General features: G+C 40.8%; 1 protein-coding gene across 10 annotated transcripts in view; it reads right to left on the reverse strand.

The window, feature by feature from the left end:
* Positions 1–2: 2 nt before the first annotated feature.
* RPRD2 (regulation of nuclear pre-mRNA domain containing 2) overlaps positions 3–19,678 on the reverse strand; it is a 99,163-nt gene continuing 79,487 nt past the window's right edge. For 2 of the 10 annotated variants that reach the window (XM_061407748.1, XM_061407742.1), the window contains 5 exons: positions 17,616–17,898; positions 15,944–16,204; positions 13,735–13,935; positions 9,184–10,365; positions 8,867–9,043 (listed from right to left, as the gene is read on the reverse strand). In XM_061407748.1, the coding sequence (XP_061263732.1) occupies positions 8,955–9,043; positions 9,184–10,365; positions 13,735–13,935; positions 15,944–16,204; positions 17,616–17,898 (2,016 nt within the window). In that variant the 3' untranslated portion in view covers positions 8,867–8,954. Of the gene's footprint in view, positions 121–3,734; positions 10,366–13,734; positions 13,936–15,943; positions 16,205–17,615; positions 17,899–19,678 lie in introns of those variants that run through there. The other 8 variants (XM_061407712.1, XM_061407722.1, XM_061407737.1 and 5 more) reach the window with 6 other exon arrangements.

Raw genomic sequence — 19,678 nt, forward strand, 5'->3', positions numbered from 1 at the left:
GCTGTCATAGAAAGATGTTTAATCTAAGTTTCCAGAGGTTCTGTCTGGGGAGGCAGCAGCTGATCTGAGTCACAGGCACCACTCCGGATCTTGGCTCCATCTTCTGGTATATTAGACACCCTGAAATACAAAAAGAAATAGACAAGAGTGTGGAAGAGGAAGATTACTTGTATGTGTGTAAGTTTGGAAGAAGGTTAGGAGAATTTTTAAGTGGCAATCAGGAAGTGTGACAGCAGGCAGAACTCTTCCCATGGCTCTGCACCAAAAGGGACAGGGACGTGTTACACTGCATGCAACAAAATGGTAGCTGCTCTGTAAGTAATTAAGAATATACCAATCACTGTACTGACTTGAAACCCCTTAGGACTTGTATACTGACACACACCTTCTTTAACCGTTCTGCTTTGGGAGGATAGTAGAGGGATGGTGGGATAAGTAGGTTAATTACAGTTACAGTAGCTGCCTGCACTCATCCCTCAAACATGTACTGACTACTGCCTATGCACGATGCACTGAGCTGGGTGCTACAGGATGCCAATCAACCAACTGCTACATCATCACTTATGTGATCTGGTTTGCAGTGGAGGAAGGAAGGAATGTCACGTTATTCCATTCCTCCCTGTGGCATAAGCCAGCCAGCAAGCAAGCAGGCAAGAGTAAGCTAGCGAAGGCCAACACATTAATCACTTCACAATGTCTGATCTGTGACTAGCACGTCTCAGCCTCAGAATTTTAGCCAATTAGCCTGCTGGGAAAATATCTGTTGCTAGAACTGCTCCTCCCTTCCACCGGAGTATTACTCAACAACCCCTATGTGCCAAGTGCCATGCTTCACTATCTCACTGAATTCCGAGAACCCAACAAGTAGTAGTTCTTCTTACAATGAAGAACTACTACTACTTCTTCTACTACCCTTTAAAATGTTGAAAATGACTCTCAAAGAACTCAAACCCCACTCCATCTGAATGTAGGAGCAGTGTTATAACATGTTATGCTGTCTCATAGGGACCAGGATCATCACCATGCATCATGTTTGGTAGCTCATCTCTTTTTTTTCTCTCCAGGGCACAGTACTAGGAGCCTTTGGGCCCTAAGAGGCCTTTAATAGGGTGGAGAGAAAGTAATAAAAAGCCAAGAAAATAGGCAAAGAGGCATCTTACCAAATAACCTCTACCAGTCTAAGGTTAAGGAAAAAGAAGAGTTTAGGAAATAATACCAGATGTTTTCATAGAAGTCTAGGGAAAAGAACTCCTCAGAAAAGGGTACACTAGACCCTGAATCAACTTTGAGAAACTCTCAGCTTTACTCCACTCTTAGAATAGACATCTTGTTAGTTACAGCTTTGGTTGAGGAGGTATTGTTTTTATCATCTTTTAACTGTTTATAAGAATTCTCTCCATGGAAAGTACAGTACATTTCCCCCTTGTTATCAGGAGCAACACACACCTCCAAATCTTCATTCTTAGAAGCAAAATTTCCCTACACCAAAGCGGTAGAAGAGATATTGAGGGAAAAAGGAAAAATGTAAGAAGGTAAAAGACAAGAAAGGTTTGTTTCATTGCCACCGAGTGGTTTTGAGGCCCAAAGAACTAGCAGCGTGGCTAAAGCTACAGTAGGTGCTGTGGGAGGTTAGGTTAAAAAAATTTCCTCCCCCCCTTAGTAATAAAGATGTAGGATGGGGCCAAACTTTAACTTTGCTTTAAATATACTACAAAGAGAGAGTCCAGCCAACTTAGCTGAGTAAATTGAGGGGGAAACATCCTAGCCAGAGCATGGGGATAAACTGAAAATAAAACCCTGGGCTCCCCTGAACAGTCTCTACTAAGATTGTCCTTTCCTAAGACATTTCTTGAGTCTGTTCAAGAGAAATACAGCCATCACCATGCCTTTTAAATGACCCTGGTTGGTCAGTTCAAGAAAATATGAAGTCTCCCAAACACAGGAGCCAGTGTCAACTTAAGTTCGATGCTGAAATAAAGTAACAAAAACAAAGACCTAAGTAACCTGAAGGAAGGTCCTAGATATTATCTGTACAAGTATACAACTATGGCCACTACCCAAAATCCAAGATTCCAACTTAATACTTTATTACCGCTACTGCCCTTGGCAACGACTGGCCACTTAGAAAACATGAGACCTTGAGTATTGCCTTATGTAGGTGCAAAGGATTTCTAGCCAGGGAAGGAGGAAACCAAACTAGATGTTGCCCATCTCCTTTCTACCCATTCCAACTGAAACACCCCAAGAAAAATGTAGGAAGTTTCAAGTCTTATCTCCTCCTTCCCACAAATTAAGTGACAAAGGACTTAATTCTCAAGAAAGGAATCCAATGGGGAAGGGAAAGGAAGGCATGTTGGAACATCTAATTTGCTAAGAACCCCAGCAGATCCAGGGTGTGCTGGGTTAGTCAACACCCTTTTGAGTCAAACACAAAGAAACTGCAGCCTGTATTTGTTTCCTCTGTTGGCACTGCTCACTAGCCCTTCCACCCACATCTGTGTTCTCAACTTTTGACTCCTGCCACAGTGATAAAGGAAAAGGACAGGGGTAAAAAATGGAACCATAAGGTAACTGCAATTATCAGTTTCTAAATAGATCTCGGCCTTCTTATCCGGTTCCCCTGAAACTTGTAACTTAAGTATTGTTTCTTCTGTCCTCTCCCACCCCCTAGTTTGTCAGAAATAATTTATTTTACATGGCACTTGCTCCTTTCCTTTAAAGCACATGTGATTCTTTCTACTTCTACATGGGGGGAGAACAGGATGTTTACTTAAGAGCCATCTCATGGGTGTCCCTCTTGCAGCCTCAACCAGTTATTACTCAGCAACTGTGAACAGCAGCTGACCAGACTTGCCTATACGGTTTACTCATAATCAAGTATGAGAAACGCCTCCATACCCTAAAACATACTCTGTCCACATACATGAGGGGGCAACTCATTCCTTCTATACTGTATTGGCCCAAATAAAACAATTTTGTGGAAGTTGTGTATTTTCAACATGCCCAGAAAGGCCAATGAGTTCTAAAAGCTGTTGCTTCCTTGGGATGGGGACAGGAATCAGGTGGCAAGTCAAGGCCCCACGTGGGGACCAGGAAGTTAGGGTGAGCCGGATTCCAGAAGCGGCCAGTACAGTGTACACCCCTACTTGCTGGGTGTGTTCCTAAACTGTGCTATTTCTGAAGTGTCTGGTGACATGTGTGCAGTTTCACATATTCAAGGCTGCTATTTAGGGCCTTCTACCCTGCCAGGGATCCAGGCCTGGTCTAGATGCAATGACTCTCTTTACCCCTTTAGCCAACATTTATTAAGCCTCACTGGGTCATGAAAAGGGATGGGGTGAGAGAGAGGTTAAGTGTGGCTTCTCTTACTGGCAATACGTGAGAAGGGTAGATGTGGGCAAAGAATTGGCCAGAAGGATCCCGACTGCCACTGCCCCAATTTTATGCTTGCTTTAAAAATACTTTTTTTGCTCACAACCATACAATTTTTTGGTAAGACGTACAAAATTATTATCCATACGGTATACCCACTTCATTACCAAGCACTTCCTGAACATCTTGATCTTGCCCCACCCATTGTCCCTTTCCAAAATTGAACTGCCATAAAGGACCAAACAAAACCCACAAGGCCATAAAGATCTTAAGAAGCTCAGAATGCCTTCAGTGACATTGACTGCAGAAGTCAAAGCGGACAGCTGGACAAGATCAGAGAGGGGAAAAGTCAACCACACAACAAAGGAAACCATACTTTATTAAACAGGAAAACAAAAACATAATATGGGGGCAAAGAGATTTTAAAAAAAAGGAATGGCTGGAAGAGAGGAAAGCGCAAGCAGTCGCAAGGCAGGCTTGAGATGGGGGGTCTTGGGCGTGTGTTTGCCTCAGACCTGTGCAGGTGCACACACACCAGCCCCTCTACCCTCCTTGCACGTTTAGACCAAAAGCAAATACAACTGTATCTTCAGAGAGATATTCAGGCTTTTCTTCCTGCAATCCTGTAGCTGGTTTCACCTTCAGCCCTGGACAGTCATGTAGGGTCTTTGCTGGAGAAAACTTAGGTCTTTCCAACAACAGGCCTGTTCCTCAAAGCAGCAGTTTCAGCTTCTGGAGAAGTTCCTTCCTATTTGCATTCACCAGAGAAGCCAGGGGCCCTTGGTCAAAGCCCCAAATCTCAAAGAAAAATGTCAAACCTTTAGAACTAGTTATTTTATTAAATGATATTAATACACATTTCAAAAGGATTTCATTGTTGTTGCCTCTAAAGCATGTACTTATTTTGTTTTCCACACTGAACACGTGAGAATATCAATCCAACATATCTAATTTAAATCTTAACAGGCACCCCAGCCCATTCAAAAAAAGGAGGGGAAGGAGGGGAGGCAAAAAGGAGAAAAAGCAGTAATTTACAGCGGCTTCAAAACAGTAACAGCTGAAGCTTACTTCTGCATGAACCACTGATAGTGAATATTCTGCAATTAGGAGTTTTAGCATATTCACATTATCTAGATAGGTTTGCTGTACCATATACATCACATACATTGTATTCCTGGGACTGGAAAGGATGAAAGGCCTATTCTCTTATCATTTTACCCTCCCTGGAAATAAACCAAATTCTATTTATTCTCAACAGAATTTGGGAGGGCAAATGGGAGCAGGGACAGAGGTTGAATCTAAGCTGACTGAAGGGTAAACTTTTACAGAATATTTAAGGACTCAATTTCTGATATTGGATCACTGAATTTTAAGTGGTACCAGTGTACTCATGCCGTACCCACTGATTCTCTGTCTGTGATTTTACAGTGAGCACCAAGAACCTTAGTAACAACTTCGCATTATCTGTTTGCATACTGAATCATGTCCTTGCCAAGACACACTATACTATGCTTTTTTAAAAATCTTGTTCTGAGGTTGAAATACAAAAGTCAGAGCATGGGCACGGAGTTTTAAATCACAGACACAGAAAGAATAAAACCCCTTTGTTTCATGTTATGAATACCAGAATTATCTTATTTCACTATATCACATATATATACACACATCGTTGTCTTCACTGACTGCTGTAGGCAGATGTCCTTCAAGTTAACAAACAGCTGACAGTTACATACAAATCCTCATTTCCATCCTGAAACAAATGGATTTTGTGGCTTAAAAAAACAAAACACACTCCACAGAAACCCAACCCTTAAAGTCCATCTTTTATAACTGTACAAGGTCTTCCCTTTCATGTACTAGCTATCATGCTTCTGAGGACAATTAATCTGCCCCAACATTCAGGAAACCACTTTGCTGACCAACCCCCCATTTTCTGATAAAATCAAATGGTCAGAGAGCCTTTTCAAGTAAACGCTACTTTTAGATTAATCGAGAGCAGCAGAAAGAATTCACATTCTTTTATTCTAGAATGAAAAACATCCCACTTAATTTTCTGCAAAAGAAAAAAAACCTATTTCAGTTTTGAGTTAAAACTTTCTCCCTTTACCTCCCCCCACCCCACCCTCACACTCTTTTATACTTTTCTCTAAACAAATGTTTTAGGACTCAGTATAACTGTATTGTTTCCTTGCTTTGCTACACTATATATCTCATCCCACTTAAATGTTGTGGTATCATGCGTTTTTATGCAGGGAGAGCTACAGGGCAGAGAGGCTTGAGAAGGTCAAAGAAAGAACAGCTGGCTTAAGACCAGAAATGCATTAGGAAGATGGAGGACTTGCAAGATCCTAACCACAGAAAACCACAGAAACCAAACAAGTAACATGGAATAAATTACACAAAAACACCCAAACTATGATGCACACCTGGTTTGAGCTGCTCTTTTACCTGCAAAGCAAGCTTATTCTGAGGCAAAGAATCATCTTCTGTCACTATATTGCCCACGGTCTCCCATCTGTAAAACTTCACCGGGGGAATCCAAAGCAATCCCCACACTTCCTAGTTACTTCTACACTAACTTGGAAGAAAATATGAAACTTGCTAGGATTTCCTTTTATAGTCTTTTACTCATCTGGCTGGAGACTACCAGTGTGTACTTTAGGGTAAGACACTAAATAAAAAAATGTAGTAAAGCAACATTTGCTTTTCAGTGTCCCTAAACACTCAAAGCGCAGTGATTGTCTTTTCCCAGTACTAGCTGTAGAAATACAAATAAGGAGCTTTTCAGTTCAGGGAGAAAAAAAAAACACTTTTTTTTTTTCATGTAAAATGACTAAGGGCATAAACATTTTCTATTGAGAGTGGGAGATGAGGATAAGGTTTGAGCCTTGAAATGTGACAGGTTGCTATCCACAGAGTGGGGTAAATTTAAACTAATCAGGTCCTCATATTTGTCTGCAAGGATATGTATAACATCCATTTGTCACTAAGACAGAGCTAAAGAGGTATAAAGAAAGATGCTACTGAACTTCCTCCTTCAGAATACCAAGAGGAGGGGTGAATACAGGACTAGGTCAAGGGTAAAAGAAAGATAAAGACAAATATTTCTCTTTCCCCATAGTTAACTTTTGGTGACAACTACCAACAAATGTCACATTAGGGAGGCACCATGGTAAAAATGTCTACTTAAAAAAAAAACTGGGAGAATGTTTCAGTTGCACCTCTGTATCTACTGTCAACTACAGTGACTTTCCGGCTAGACTAGAAATGTAGACGAGAAAACTGAGGGAGAAAAAGTCAAGGGAAAAAAAAAGCAGGAAGCAAGAGCTTGATTCCAGATATGTGAAACCACCTCAGAAATATGTTTATGACAGATGGCCAAGTCAGATCATACCATCAATGGCTCCTTTCTCTCACTCTCTGTATTGCAGTTACTTATTCTTTAATTTTAATATACCTGGCCCCCTTTCTTCTACTCAAAGGAGGAAAATTCTTTACTAGGATAAAATGAGGTCTGTATTTCCTCAAAGTTGTTGCCTGATAGAACCTCAGAAGAGGCTGAATTAAAAAACAAGGGCTTAGACTTTGGGAGAAAGGTCAAGAACTCAACTTCAATATGCCTTTTAAAACAAAAGAAAGCCCCCAAATAACTTGACAGGTCCAAGGTCCCCCACATTTCCTCCCCTGCAACATCTCTTGGCTGTCAGCAGGCCACAGAGCACACAGGGAAGACAGCCACACTGGTTACAGCAGGTGACTGAGCTGGACAGAGAAGGGGACAAGAATCCCTCCATTGACTACTTGATAAGCCAAGCCCCAAATAACATCCCAACATTGCACATGGTATTATCTGTACTGATGGAAGTTTTATTTCAAATGTAGTAATACTCAATAGATGGGATAAAATAAGATTTGTCTTCCTCCCCACCCTTCAAACCCCCAGCCAAATGAAGTGGCTTTAGTTGTGTTTCTTTGCCCCCCACCCCCTTAAAGTACAAACATCTTGGAAAAGGTAGGTATAAGTGCAGTGGGAGGGAGGACTGGATGGAATAGTGAAATGTAAGCATATATAACTTTTTAATTTGGAAGGGAGGTCCTTTGTCATAATAAAAAAAGAAAGAAAAAAATAGATCAAAGGAGGGAGAACAAATAAAAACAATGATAATAAACCAAACTCCTACTTCCAATGCTCTCTACTGTTCAAATGCCTTTCCCTTAGTTTCCATCAGTACCTGGGAGGGAAGAATGGGCGTTTTGGTGCAAAGAACGGAGGGCCCCTAGCAAAAGGTGGCCTGGGTCTCTTTAAACTGTGGAAAGGGTCTCTGCTGAGAAAAGGCTCCCTAGGCCGGAAGTCTGGCCGGGGACTCCGCAAGATCATACCACTCCGGTTGATGGCGTCTCTGTGTGAGGGACCCAAGGGGGGGCCACTGCTGCTGTTGCTGCCTCCCCCACCTCCTCCTCCATGGGCTGGGCCCAAGTGCTCCAAAGAATGGGAAGGCAGGCTCAGGCTCTCGCGCACACGGCTAAGGCCGGGGCCGTTGAGGTCCCGCTGGGTGGGGCCCCCATGGTCCCTGGGTCCTGGGAGCACCCCGAAATGATCAGCCAGGGTCCCCTGAAGGAGGGAACTATGGTCCTTGGGAAATACTGCCACGGCCCCCGCCACTCCGTGCTCTGCCAGTGGTGGGGTTGGGAAGGGTACAACCCCAGAATGGTCACCAGGAGGTGGAGGAGGAGGAGGAGCAGAAAAAGGGACGCCACTCCCGCCACTGCTGCTATGTTCCCCGGGGGGCGGAGGAGGGGGTGGGGTGGGGAAAGGAACTCCACCGTGCTCCCCAGGAGGTGGGGCAGCGTGGGTCAGGGCTGCCTCCTTTGTGAAGGGGTTCGAAAGATCCACAGAGGGTAGATGAGTAGGTGCATCTCGAGAGAAGATACCACCATGATCCTTAGGAGGGGCAGGTGGGGCAGATGATGGCCCCACTGGCTCTCTCTGGAAGGGTGTCCCATGATCCAAGGGGGATGGGGGGAGATGATGCTCAAATGTTGAGTTGAAACTGTTGGAACGGAAGCTGCCGACACTTTCCTGAAATTGGGGTGCTCGTTCTTTGTATGGTGCTGTTTTAAAGCCAGTGAGGCCTCCGCTGCCCCCACCCCCAAGGGATGCCAACTCAGAGGCACTTGAGGGGCCATTGTCAAAGGAGCCTCCTGAGGTGCTCAGATCAAACCAACCCACCCTTGAAGCCTCACGCCCATGTCCTCTATTTCCCTTCCCAGGGACTCGGATGGACTCTACAGTCTGTATCGGCTCCCCTGACATCCTCCTATTGGATGCATTATGATAACCCAAGGTTTCTATAGGGGCCCCCTTCTCTTCGGTACTGTCAGGCAAGTCTAAGCAGGAGGAGGAGACTCGAGTCTCTATGCGATAGTGCTCTTCTTGTTGCTGCTGATCGGCGGCCGTCAAGCTCAGCTGGGCGAGGTTTGACAGGCTGACACCATCACTTGAAGTGCCCTTGTTGGGGGCCTGGCCAAAATGTTTATCATCTGAGGGCTTTCGTGAGGCATTCTTAAGCATATTCTTAAACTCAATCGTCGACGTGGTGGAAATGGTAGAGGCCAGGACTTTCTCCACGCCTGACGTGGGTGGGTGGCCCGTGGGAGCAGCAAGGGTGTTCTGCGGAGAGAAAAGGGACCGATGTGGGACTGGGTGAGGAGAGTCTGGGTACTGCTTCTGTGGCAAAGTGAGATGCCCCGTGGCAGACTGAGACAAGCTATTGTGGTTGGAGTCAGGGGTGAAAAATGAATCATTCTTACTCGGCGATGGTGACCGGTCAGACCCCGCTTCATTCCCTCTGACGCCGAAGGCACTGAACAGTCCAGGGGGAGACGAAAGCCGGCCACAGTTCTCACTAGAGTCCAGGAGGGCCCGCACAGATGCAGGGAAGGCAGACTTTACCCCAAATTCTTGACCCCTGTGGCTGTAACTGGACAGGATTGGCTGGTACTCAGTGGTATCAGAAAGCTTGCTTGATTTCAGGATAGACTTGGCTGGTTTCTTCTCTAGGTTCATCATGGCAGATGGTGGAGGCCCTGAATACTCGAAATCTCGGTAATCTTCATCTTCCTGGAAAGAAGTATCTGGATAGAACTTCTCCTGTGAAGAGTCCATCAGAGAAGACGGTCTCTCCATTCCATCGGAAGGCTGCTTATAGGGGGAGTCACTGCCCAAGCCAAAGGGCCGAAACGTAGACACAGAACTGGAGAGCTCTCGGGGGAAGCTTTCCTCTCTCCCAGGGGGTGGTGATCTTGTACTGCTGGGTGTTGAGGACCCAGGGCTAATGATCTTAGAAAGCAGGGACATGGTATCCACACTGCTGGACGTGGGCTTGTCCATCATCTCATCCTGAGTGGGTGTCCCACTCCGTTCATCCCGTACCGGGGTTCCATCAATGTTGTCAACTGACGTGCTAGTAGGGCCACGCTGGAAGTCTGATGGATGGCTTTCTGCTGGAGCACTGGATCCCAAACTGCTCAGGATTGGGATGTTTAAGTTTAAGCCACTGAAACCAGGATTACCTTTTAAGAAGTTGTGGATCTTCATTTCCAGGCTTGGGGAGGTGGACTCTGACTCCAGCTTTGGCTTGGAGGCCTCTGAGGATTGGCACATGGCAACTTCAGTAGGCGGTGCAGCAGGGCTAGCACTGTGGTTACCTGTGAACCCCAAAGTGTTGGAGGGCAGCTTGAAAGTAGTGCTTGGGAGCCCTGGGCTTTGCCCAATGGAGGCCTTGCTGGCTGAAGTTGACGAGACTTCAGAAGTTGAGGAATTAGGAGAGTAGTTGAAGCTTTTGGGAATAAAGGACTGGGTATTGGAGGGCAGGTTTCTTCCTTTTATGCTAGAGACTGTGGTGTTAGCAGGGGAAGCTGAAGTGCTCTGGGGTGTAGCTTCGCTGGATGGAACTGGGTTCCCAGTAACACTCTGAAGTAAAGATGACAGGCCTGTAGAAACAAAGATTAGAGAAGTTAAGAACAACAACTCCCTACTTTCCAATGAAAACAATGTAGGCTAATCAGATATTCATTCCAGTGGGAACTAGACAGACATTAAAATATGAGATCAAAGGGATTCAGAACAAACAAGTAATGGCTAAATGTCACAGAAAACACTGGTCTGATTTATCAATATAAGGAGAGCAAATTACTGAAATATTTCTAGTAGCCATGAAACAAGGCCAACATGGCAAAAATAAAAGGCAACAGGAAGAGGGAGATTTTAGTGTCAGAATCACTCAGAGTTTAAACAAGACAAAACAGGAAAAGAAAGGGGGCATAATTATCTGTAAAATAACACTTTAAGCCAGTATTTCTTAATGTTTGGTCTGCAGAATTGTTTCTCTAAACGCAAACAGATATTCTGCCCTATCTTTCCTTTCCAACTTCCGCAACTGTCTCTAATAAGTTAATGTACAGTTATTCTTAGGACAGAGAGAACGACATGCAAATTGCAGGGACTTATGTGACCTGTGATGCTTTTTTTAAGAAGCATATCTTGCTGGATTGGTGTTATATTTGGGGAAACAAGGCTTCGGTTGTGAAATTTTTAGTTGTAGAATGTAGCACTAATAAATATACACCATAAAGCTTATAGAATTAGACCTTTGGGGACACTGATCCTTTGACAAGACGACACACCAATCCCCTTCTTATAGCTTGGAAAATTCAAGGATTATTGGTCTATACATGTTGACACTGATGAGATCCACCTCTACTCGCTGACAGACAAAACATTCTCAGAGCACCAAGAAAGAATTCTTTGGGGGCAAAGGCAGGCTGAAGTCCACCAAAGCAAACTGCTCCTGTAGAAAATTTCTTGAAAAAATATTTGATAAAGAAATAACAGAAGGTTCTTTATTTAAAATCCAATCATATTTTGGAAAATTTACTCGATTTCTGATCACAAACGAAAATTTTACATACACTTCACCTGAATTAATAGCTTTCAGTCATATACTAAAACTGTTCCTTCATAATGATATATGAAAAAAAATAATATTTCATTTGATATTTCAATTATTGTTTCTTTAAAATTTCAATTTTTATCCTTATTTGCTAAGAGAGTTAAGGTCTTAAAATTTTTAAGGTTGTTCCATCTTTGCAGCATTTTCAAATGCCACTGACTTCTAAACAATGATGCATGGCTTTTATTGTTATGCAATATTTGAAAAATCCAAACAATTAAAACAGTTTATTTTCATTGCTATCCTCCTGAAAAAATATCTGTATTTAATTTTAAGTAATCTCCCTGGCTGTACAATTTTCCTCTTTTTAATAGTTTGATTTAATTCTTAACAGCAATTGCTTTTACCAAAATCAGAAGTCTTGAAGCACTGGAAAGTGATAATATCCTATGATTATAAAATGGTATTTCAGCATATCTTTCAGATGTTGTGAAATGAATTCTTCAAGAGATCATCTTAACATAGATACTACTCAGATTTCTGGTAATAGGGGAAATATTACTCTCTTACCACTAAATATTACTTTATTTATATACACTATAGTGTCTGCCCACTGAAGTCATTCTTTTGTGCTGAAAATACCATTAAGGGCTGTAGGTGAGACATTGAGAGCAAAGTTCTAAGAGATTTCCTCTATGGTTGTTGAAGAAAGGTATCTATTTAAGTTGTCAGACATAGTCCTTTTAAAAGGTAAGGAGAATTCCACTTTCCATGAGGAACTCAAAGGTGGTGAACTGCCCTGTTACTCCACAAAGTTTTTTTTCTGAGAGTCCCACTTTTTATTCTGTCACAACACACCTAGTTCTGTTCAAATTTTGCCTGATTAGAAGGTCTACATGATATTGTTTTAACAATCTGCTTAAAGAAAAAGCTTCTTAAGATCTATGTATTATATCTACATAAGAAGTTAAAATACAAGTGAGTTCATGGTTTTTAATATAATTACAGAATGATAATAGAAGAGAAACTAGAAAGGAGAAATCATCAACATGCCAATCTCTCAAACTACTTATCCCTGAAATTAGTAGTGTGAGTTGCACTGTAGTATTAATTCTTTTGCTGGTGCCAATATGTAGAGGTGTGGATTATTATTTAGTAGTATTTAGTCATGTGTAACAAAATTCTCTTATATTGTAAGACAAAGCTCACTATAATACAGTGCTTGGCGGATCCACTTATAGAAGTATAGGAAATAAGAAAATGAAGAAATACCTGTACTGCTGCTCTCTATTCATTTTAAGTGGGATCTCAGCACCACTGACATTCTGGGTTGTATACTTTGTTGTTGGGGTTCTCCTATGCAGGGATTAAGTAGCATCCCTGGCTTCTACCCATCAAATGGAGTGGCTCCCCACCTCAACCCCAGCTGTGACAAACAAAAATGTTTTCAGACGCAGCCAAATGTCCCCTGGAGACTTCTAGTTAAGAACTACTGATGCAGAGTAAATTACTATATTGAAGCTGTAATTCACTGCATAATTATACTCAGGTTGGTATTTGAAGGATCTGAGAACAAAGAGCAAGGTAAGCTTTAAGAAAAAATGTTAGAAGCAAAAAAAAAAAAGCAGCAGACAGTTTTAGGCACAAAACATAATTAGCAAAGCTGAATAGAGAGATTCAAACAAGGTAAAAGATAATAGGTAGGTTTCCCTGGTGGGAATCTGCCTGCAATGCAGGAGACTTGAGTTTGATCCCTGGTTTGGAAAGACCCCTGGGAGAAGGGAATGACAACCCATTCCAGTATTCTTGCCTGGGAGATCCCATGGAAGGAAGAGCCTAGTGGGCTACAGTCCATGGGGTTGCAAAGAGTTGGACATGACTGAGCAACTAACACTTTCACAGGTAGTCAGAAAACAGAAAAAGGTATGATATCTATAGAGGCCATTTGGACATAAAAAAGGAGATAATCATGTCTTCTAAGATTTCTGATAGCAGACTGATCTTTTTTATTGTTTTTAGTTTCAATTACATTAAAATATGTACAATTCAACACTTACTCATGTATACTAAGAGTATGGGATAAATAAGTGAAAGAATACTGGACTCCAGTCAAGAAATCTGGCTTTTAGTCTCAGCTCACTAAAAAGGCCGATGTGTGATCTTAACCTGGTCACATCACCTCACTGAGCCTAAATTTCCTCACCCAAAGAGGGGATTAGACTAGAGCATATTTAAAGTCTCTTCCTTGACATTTCAAAATTCTATAAATGACAGGTCATATATGATAAAGAGAATAATGAATTAACTGTATTATATATTTCATGGCTTTAGATTTCTCAGAAATGGTACCCAGGATTAAGCCAGAGACAAACATTCACAGTTCAAATCCCTCTGGCACATGTCAGTTTACCTTGCAGTGCAGGGGCTGACTGTGTCTGGGTTTTGGAAAGAGCAGACAAAATGCTCTCTGGGGTGATCTCCACCTTCGAGAGGATATTTGCCAGAGGGTTGTGAGATGTTGTTGTGGCAGGTGCAGGTGTTTTCAGGCCACTGGTGAGGCTGCTCGGGCTTGTAGGAGTTCCTGGAGAAGGTCTTGATGCAGGACTGACCCCTGGTGGCAGAAAGATCAACTCAAGAATACGCAATTCAAAATGACCTTTAAATGCATGACACTTTCCAGTCACTGAATTGAGTCTGATATGTCTCATAGGAATTCTTCTGTGCATGATCCACTAGTTGTCCATTGCATATAGAAAGAAAAACTCTGAAAACCAAGACTTGCTCCCGTCTACTTGGAACACCATTAAATTAGACAAATATCAAGTTTTTGTTCATATGTATTTACTAGCTTTCAGAGCCCCAGGAGAAAGAGATTGGAAAACTGATTTCTTTTTTCTCTACCAAATGAAACCTACACATCAGACTTCTGTAAGTGCTCAATAAATACTGCTGGTTAATTATGATCAGACTTGGTCACTGAATAATTCTGAGATAAATAAGTTATTTCCTTTTACATGGACTTTTCATTCAAGCAATCTTTACATTTTTATGTTTTGAAACACTGGGTTAATTTTTAACAGAAAAAAAGGTATATAAATAGAAAGTCATTTTTATTTTTTAATATAAACAGGTATTTAGTAAAGAAAAAATTACTGATAAATGAAAGAAAATTTTACATATTTAATGAAAGGAATGCAGATTCCAACAAACAATTTTTTCTAAGACTGAATTTGACAAAGTATAAAGCAAAACTAAATTGTGTTGGAAAGACTGAGAAACAATGGGAACTTTCATATAGTTGGTACACAAAATAGTACATCTTTTGGAGATTGTTTTAGTTATAAAAAACTTAAAAACTTACATGCTGATTTTTTTGAGTCTTTATCTTCTAGAAATAAATATTTAATTATTTATGAAGAAATTAAATAATTGGGCTTTTCTTCAAAATAATCAGGATTGGAGAGGACACAGCAGAAACAAGATTGGCCATGTGTTTATACTGTTGAAAATGAGTGATAAGTATATACAAGGGCTCTACTCTGTAAATTTTTATTAAGATTTCCATTAAAAAAAAAAGTCCTATTTAAAATTCCTTTTAAGAAGGGTTGTGCATACATTTTTAGCATCAAGGTTGTTCATTAAGTATTCTTTACAATAGTGAAAAACTGCAAACACACTAGATGGTCTAATAATAAAGGCTTATATAAACTACTGAATGCTGTATAGCTATCAGATGATGTAGATGAATATTTAATGACTTACAAAAATGTTCATGATACGGAGTTAAATTTTTAGTAGCTGATTTCAAAACAGTACAGTTGTCCCTCAGTATCAATGGGCAGCTGGTTTCAGGACCCCTGAATATACCAGAATCTGCGGATGCTCAACTCCCTTATAAAATGGCACAGTATTTGCATATAACCTATGCGCATCCTTCTATATACAGTACCTATGTGTGCATATACTTACCACGCCACACTGCCTGCTGGATCTTAGTTCCCTGATTAGGGACTGAACCTGGGCCATGAAAGTGAAAGTACCTAGTCCTAAGCAGGACTGCCAGAGAACTCCTCATCTTCCATATACTTTAAATCATCTCTAGATTTAGTTAAAATACACATTACAATGTAAATGCTATGTAAGTAATTGCCAGGGCAAGGCAAGTTCATGTTTTGTTTTTTTCAACTTTCTGAAAAAAATTTCCCCCCAAATATTTTCAATCCATGGTTGGCTAAATCCATGGATGTGGAACCTGCAACTGCAGACCTCATGAATATGGAGAACCAACTGTACATGCAATGCACTTCAACTATTTCCCCTCCCAATGCTTCAATTATTGACAGAAAAATTAATGCAAATATTTTACTTCCCCAAACACACATATATATGCACACACACACACATACTTGAAAGGTTAATAAACAGAAATGAGTTCCTTTGGGGTGGCAGACTATGAATATTCTTTTATTTTCTAATTTTTCTATAGTGACCATGTATTGTATTTTTACTTTATAATTAAAAAACTACTTTTAATTAGAAAACAAAAACAAAACTCAGATTGATGGTTCAATTCGAAAGATAGAAATAAGCTTTTTATTTTCTTTACTAGGCCTACTTACCAGTATTTTTCATGACTGATGTCAGGCTGCTAAGGATGGAACTGATCTTTGCCAGATCCACATTAGCTAGGTTTGGCAAAGCCAATGCTGGAGTAGGGGAGAGAAGGGATGTGTTCACAGGCTTTGGAAGAGGTGGCGTTGCTGTCATGGTCACAGGTGCTGGAGTACACGAAGAGGCTTTTGAGATACTTTCTGTTGGCTTTGTAGGTACAGCAGTGGATACAGTTGACTTCTCCACAGGTTTTTCCTTCCTGTCCTCTACTGTTTAAAAAAAAAGAAGAGATGATATTGCATCCTACTGCTTTCCAGACTCTGCTTCCAATGCAGAATCACATGTCCTAATATTTCCTAAAATGTATTATGATTTATTAGAGAAAAATCATTCATGATTTTTTTTTAAAGCCATACTCTTAATAACTCATGAACCTTCCCACCTTTAGTATCTGCTTAAACTGAATTTCCCAAATGCATGTGTTTTTTTTTTTTTTAATTTATTTATTTGGCTGTGTTGGGTCTTAGTTGTGACATGTGGGCTTACGTCCTGAGACATGTGGGATCTTGCTTCCCTGACCAGGAATCGAACATACATCCCTTGAATGGCAAGGCAAATTCTTAACTACTGGACCACCATGGAAGTCCCTCTAAAGCTTCTTTCATTTTACTTTTTAATGATTTCTTCCATATTAGTATCTGTGTACTGAATTTGTACATTTCTGGAAGCATGTTATTATTTGGTACACATTTGTGTTTTTTCAGTAATGTTTATGTCATAAACTGTCCTGTCTTTTCTGTGCCGTTAACCTGGGAGCTTCCTAAGAGACAGAAACTCTGTACATACGTTAGTGTACTTACTTTCCTTTGGCTTCCCGAAATTGGTCTACTGGGGGTAAAATCAGACACTAATACAATGTTATACCTCCTGCAATAAGACTCTTAATACTTTAAAGGCAATGTATATATGGATAGTGCATCAAATTCAACCTAGGTCAAACTGCCTAATAAAAATAGTTATAAAAGCTGGGGATGCCAGAGAAACAATTCACCCATCCAGGTTAACTGTGTTAATTGTCAAAGTGTGGTTAACAAAATGAGAATCTTGGAATCTTCAAGGTCAAGAGTGACAGAGAACAAGGAATTTCAGCATAAGCGGCCCTCCCTCTAGAGCAGTGCGTGTTCAACAGAAATACAATTCAAGACACGTATATAAGTATAAATTTGCTAGTAACCATAGCAAAACAAAAAACAAAAAACCCACAGGTAAAGTTAATTTTAATAATATATTTTATTTACTCAATACACCCCAAATATTTTTGGTTTAGTAAAACAATTATTAATTAGATATTTTCACTCTTTTTTATGGTCCTCAGTTTCTAGAATCCAGTGTGTATGTTGTTTCTGCCACACTATGTGGCTTTTTGGACCTTGGGCCCCCGGGAGCAGAAGCGCAGATTCCTAACCACTGCACCACCAAAGAATTCTCTGAATAGCACAGATTCTTAATCTACATGGCATACCAAACCTGAACCACTGCTCTAGAGACAATACTACCACCTTGGTGCTCTAATTTTATAAGGATTGAACTACCTTTCTAATACCTGCCAGTGACAGATTTATTGGTGGGGAAAGCAAAACAGACAAGGAGCAAGTGGTCTACTAATCACACAGGGCGTACCAATGATTTTTGACCCATCGTCTTCCACATCTGAGAGGTCCATATCTTCCACGTCACGATTATCTGTCGCAGGCTCAGGTGTGGCAGATTTCTCACTCTCTGCATTTGGTGACTGGGACTCCTCACCTCCCATTCCTTGGAAAGGGGACTCAGAGCCAGTCGGGGAGGGAGCATCCACGCTTGGGGAAGGGACTGGTGATTCCTCAGGATCAGGAAGGGTTGACTTCAATTGATCCAGCTTTTTCTTTAAATTGTTCACTCGATTAGCAAAGGTTTTATATGCCTAAAAGAGAAAAAAAGAGTTTACTCCTCTGAGAAGTAACCAAGAAGCTACCATTCTGACTTGATCAGATTTCTTCATTATTATTAACTGTATCACTGGTATAAAACAAGAACATATCATCTGTCAAGCATGGAACAGTTTCCAATCTCTGCTTCTTGTATTTCCTAAGTCATTATTACCATCCACAGTTACCCAAGGCAGAAACTTACAAGTTATCTGTAATTCACCCTCCCTTGCTCTCTTCTATCCCTCCAGGCAACCAATATTTATCAAGAGCCTAAATGTGCTGGCCAACCTTCTAGGTACTGGAGATACAACAATGACCAAGAAGACAAAAATTATATTCATAAATAAAGCCGTTTGAGAGGTCAAACACTATTGACTTAAAAAAAAATAAACTTGTTTATTTTTTAAAAGTTTTAGGTGTACAAAATTACTGTGAAGATAAAATAGAGAGTTCCCATATATCTTACACCCAATTTCCCCCCTTTTTTTGGCCATATGCACAGCATGTGGGATCCTAGTTCTCTGACCAAGGATCGAACCCATGCCCTCTGAGTGGAAGCACATTTCAAACTACTGGACCACCAGGGAAGTTCCCAATTTTCCCTATTATTGACACTTTAGTATGATACATTTGTTACAATTAATAAACCAATTTTGATCTTTATTATTATTAACTAAAGTCCATACTTTATGAATATTTCCTCAGTTTTTATCTAATGTTCTTTTTCTGTTCCAGGATCCTGTAATTTAGTAGTCAAATTTCCTAGGTTTCTCTTGTTTGTGATAGTTTGCTAGATGTTCCTTTCATGTTTTTGATGAACCTGACAGTTTTGAAGAATACTGGTCAGGTATTTTGTAGATGGTCTCTTAACTGAGCTTTGTTTACTGTTCTTCTCATGATTCGACTGGGGTTATGGGTTGTGGGGAGGAAGACCACAGAGGTAAAGTGTAACTGTCATCACATCACTTCAAAGGTACATACAATCAATATGATGTACCACTGTTGTTGTTAACCTTGATCACCTGGCTTAAATCCTACTAGTCATCTGATTATCTCAACTGCCATTGTCTTGAAGCTCTGTGTCTTTTTCCTTTTGGTTAAGGGTCTTGGACTATTAGATCATGGAATCATTTCAGTTGGTTGAGCAAGGAGCATTATTTTTAAAATGGGGTGGGGGACTTCCCTGGCAGTACAGTGGTTAAGAATTCATGCTTCCAATTCCGGGGGCACAAGTTCAATCCCTGGTTGGGGAAGTATGATTCCACATGCCATGTGGTGGGGCAAAACAAACAAACAAAATAACGGGTGGTGGGGGGTAGAAAATAAAATACTATAATTGAGCTTTTGCTTCTGGATATAATTGAGTACTTTGTAGCAAAGCAACACTCTCATCAAGAACAACTAGAAAAACCAGATATATACATATACCTATCTATACACTTTCACAAGCACACACACACACACACACACACGCATTTGAATGTACTGTAGAGAGCCAAGGCAACCAAAACCCAGGTGGCAATTCTCCAGCAGGGGGAAACCATGAGTAAAGTCAAGCTGACATACTGCAGCTGTCTTTTTCTTAGAGTTCTGCTGATATGGGGGAGCTAAGCAAAAATCTGACAATTTAGGCAAAAGGAAAAGGCAGAGAGTTACTACTAAATAATATAAAGAAAAATGCAGAACTTTTAACAGTCTTGCTGGCCTATAGAAACATTAAAAAAAATTAGAAAGGCCAAAATTCTGATGAAAGAGAAAGGACAGAACTGGCTT

The sequence above is a fragment of the Bos javanicus genome, chromosome 3, assembly GCF_032452875.1.
Source record: "Bos javanicus breed banteng chromosome 3, ARS-OSU_banteng_1.0, whole genome shotgun sequence".
NCBI classification, from domain to species: Eukaryota; Metazoa; Chordata; class Mammalia; order Artiodactyla; family Bovidae; genus Bos; species Bos javanicus.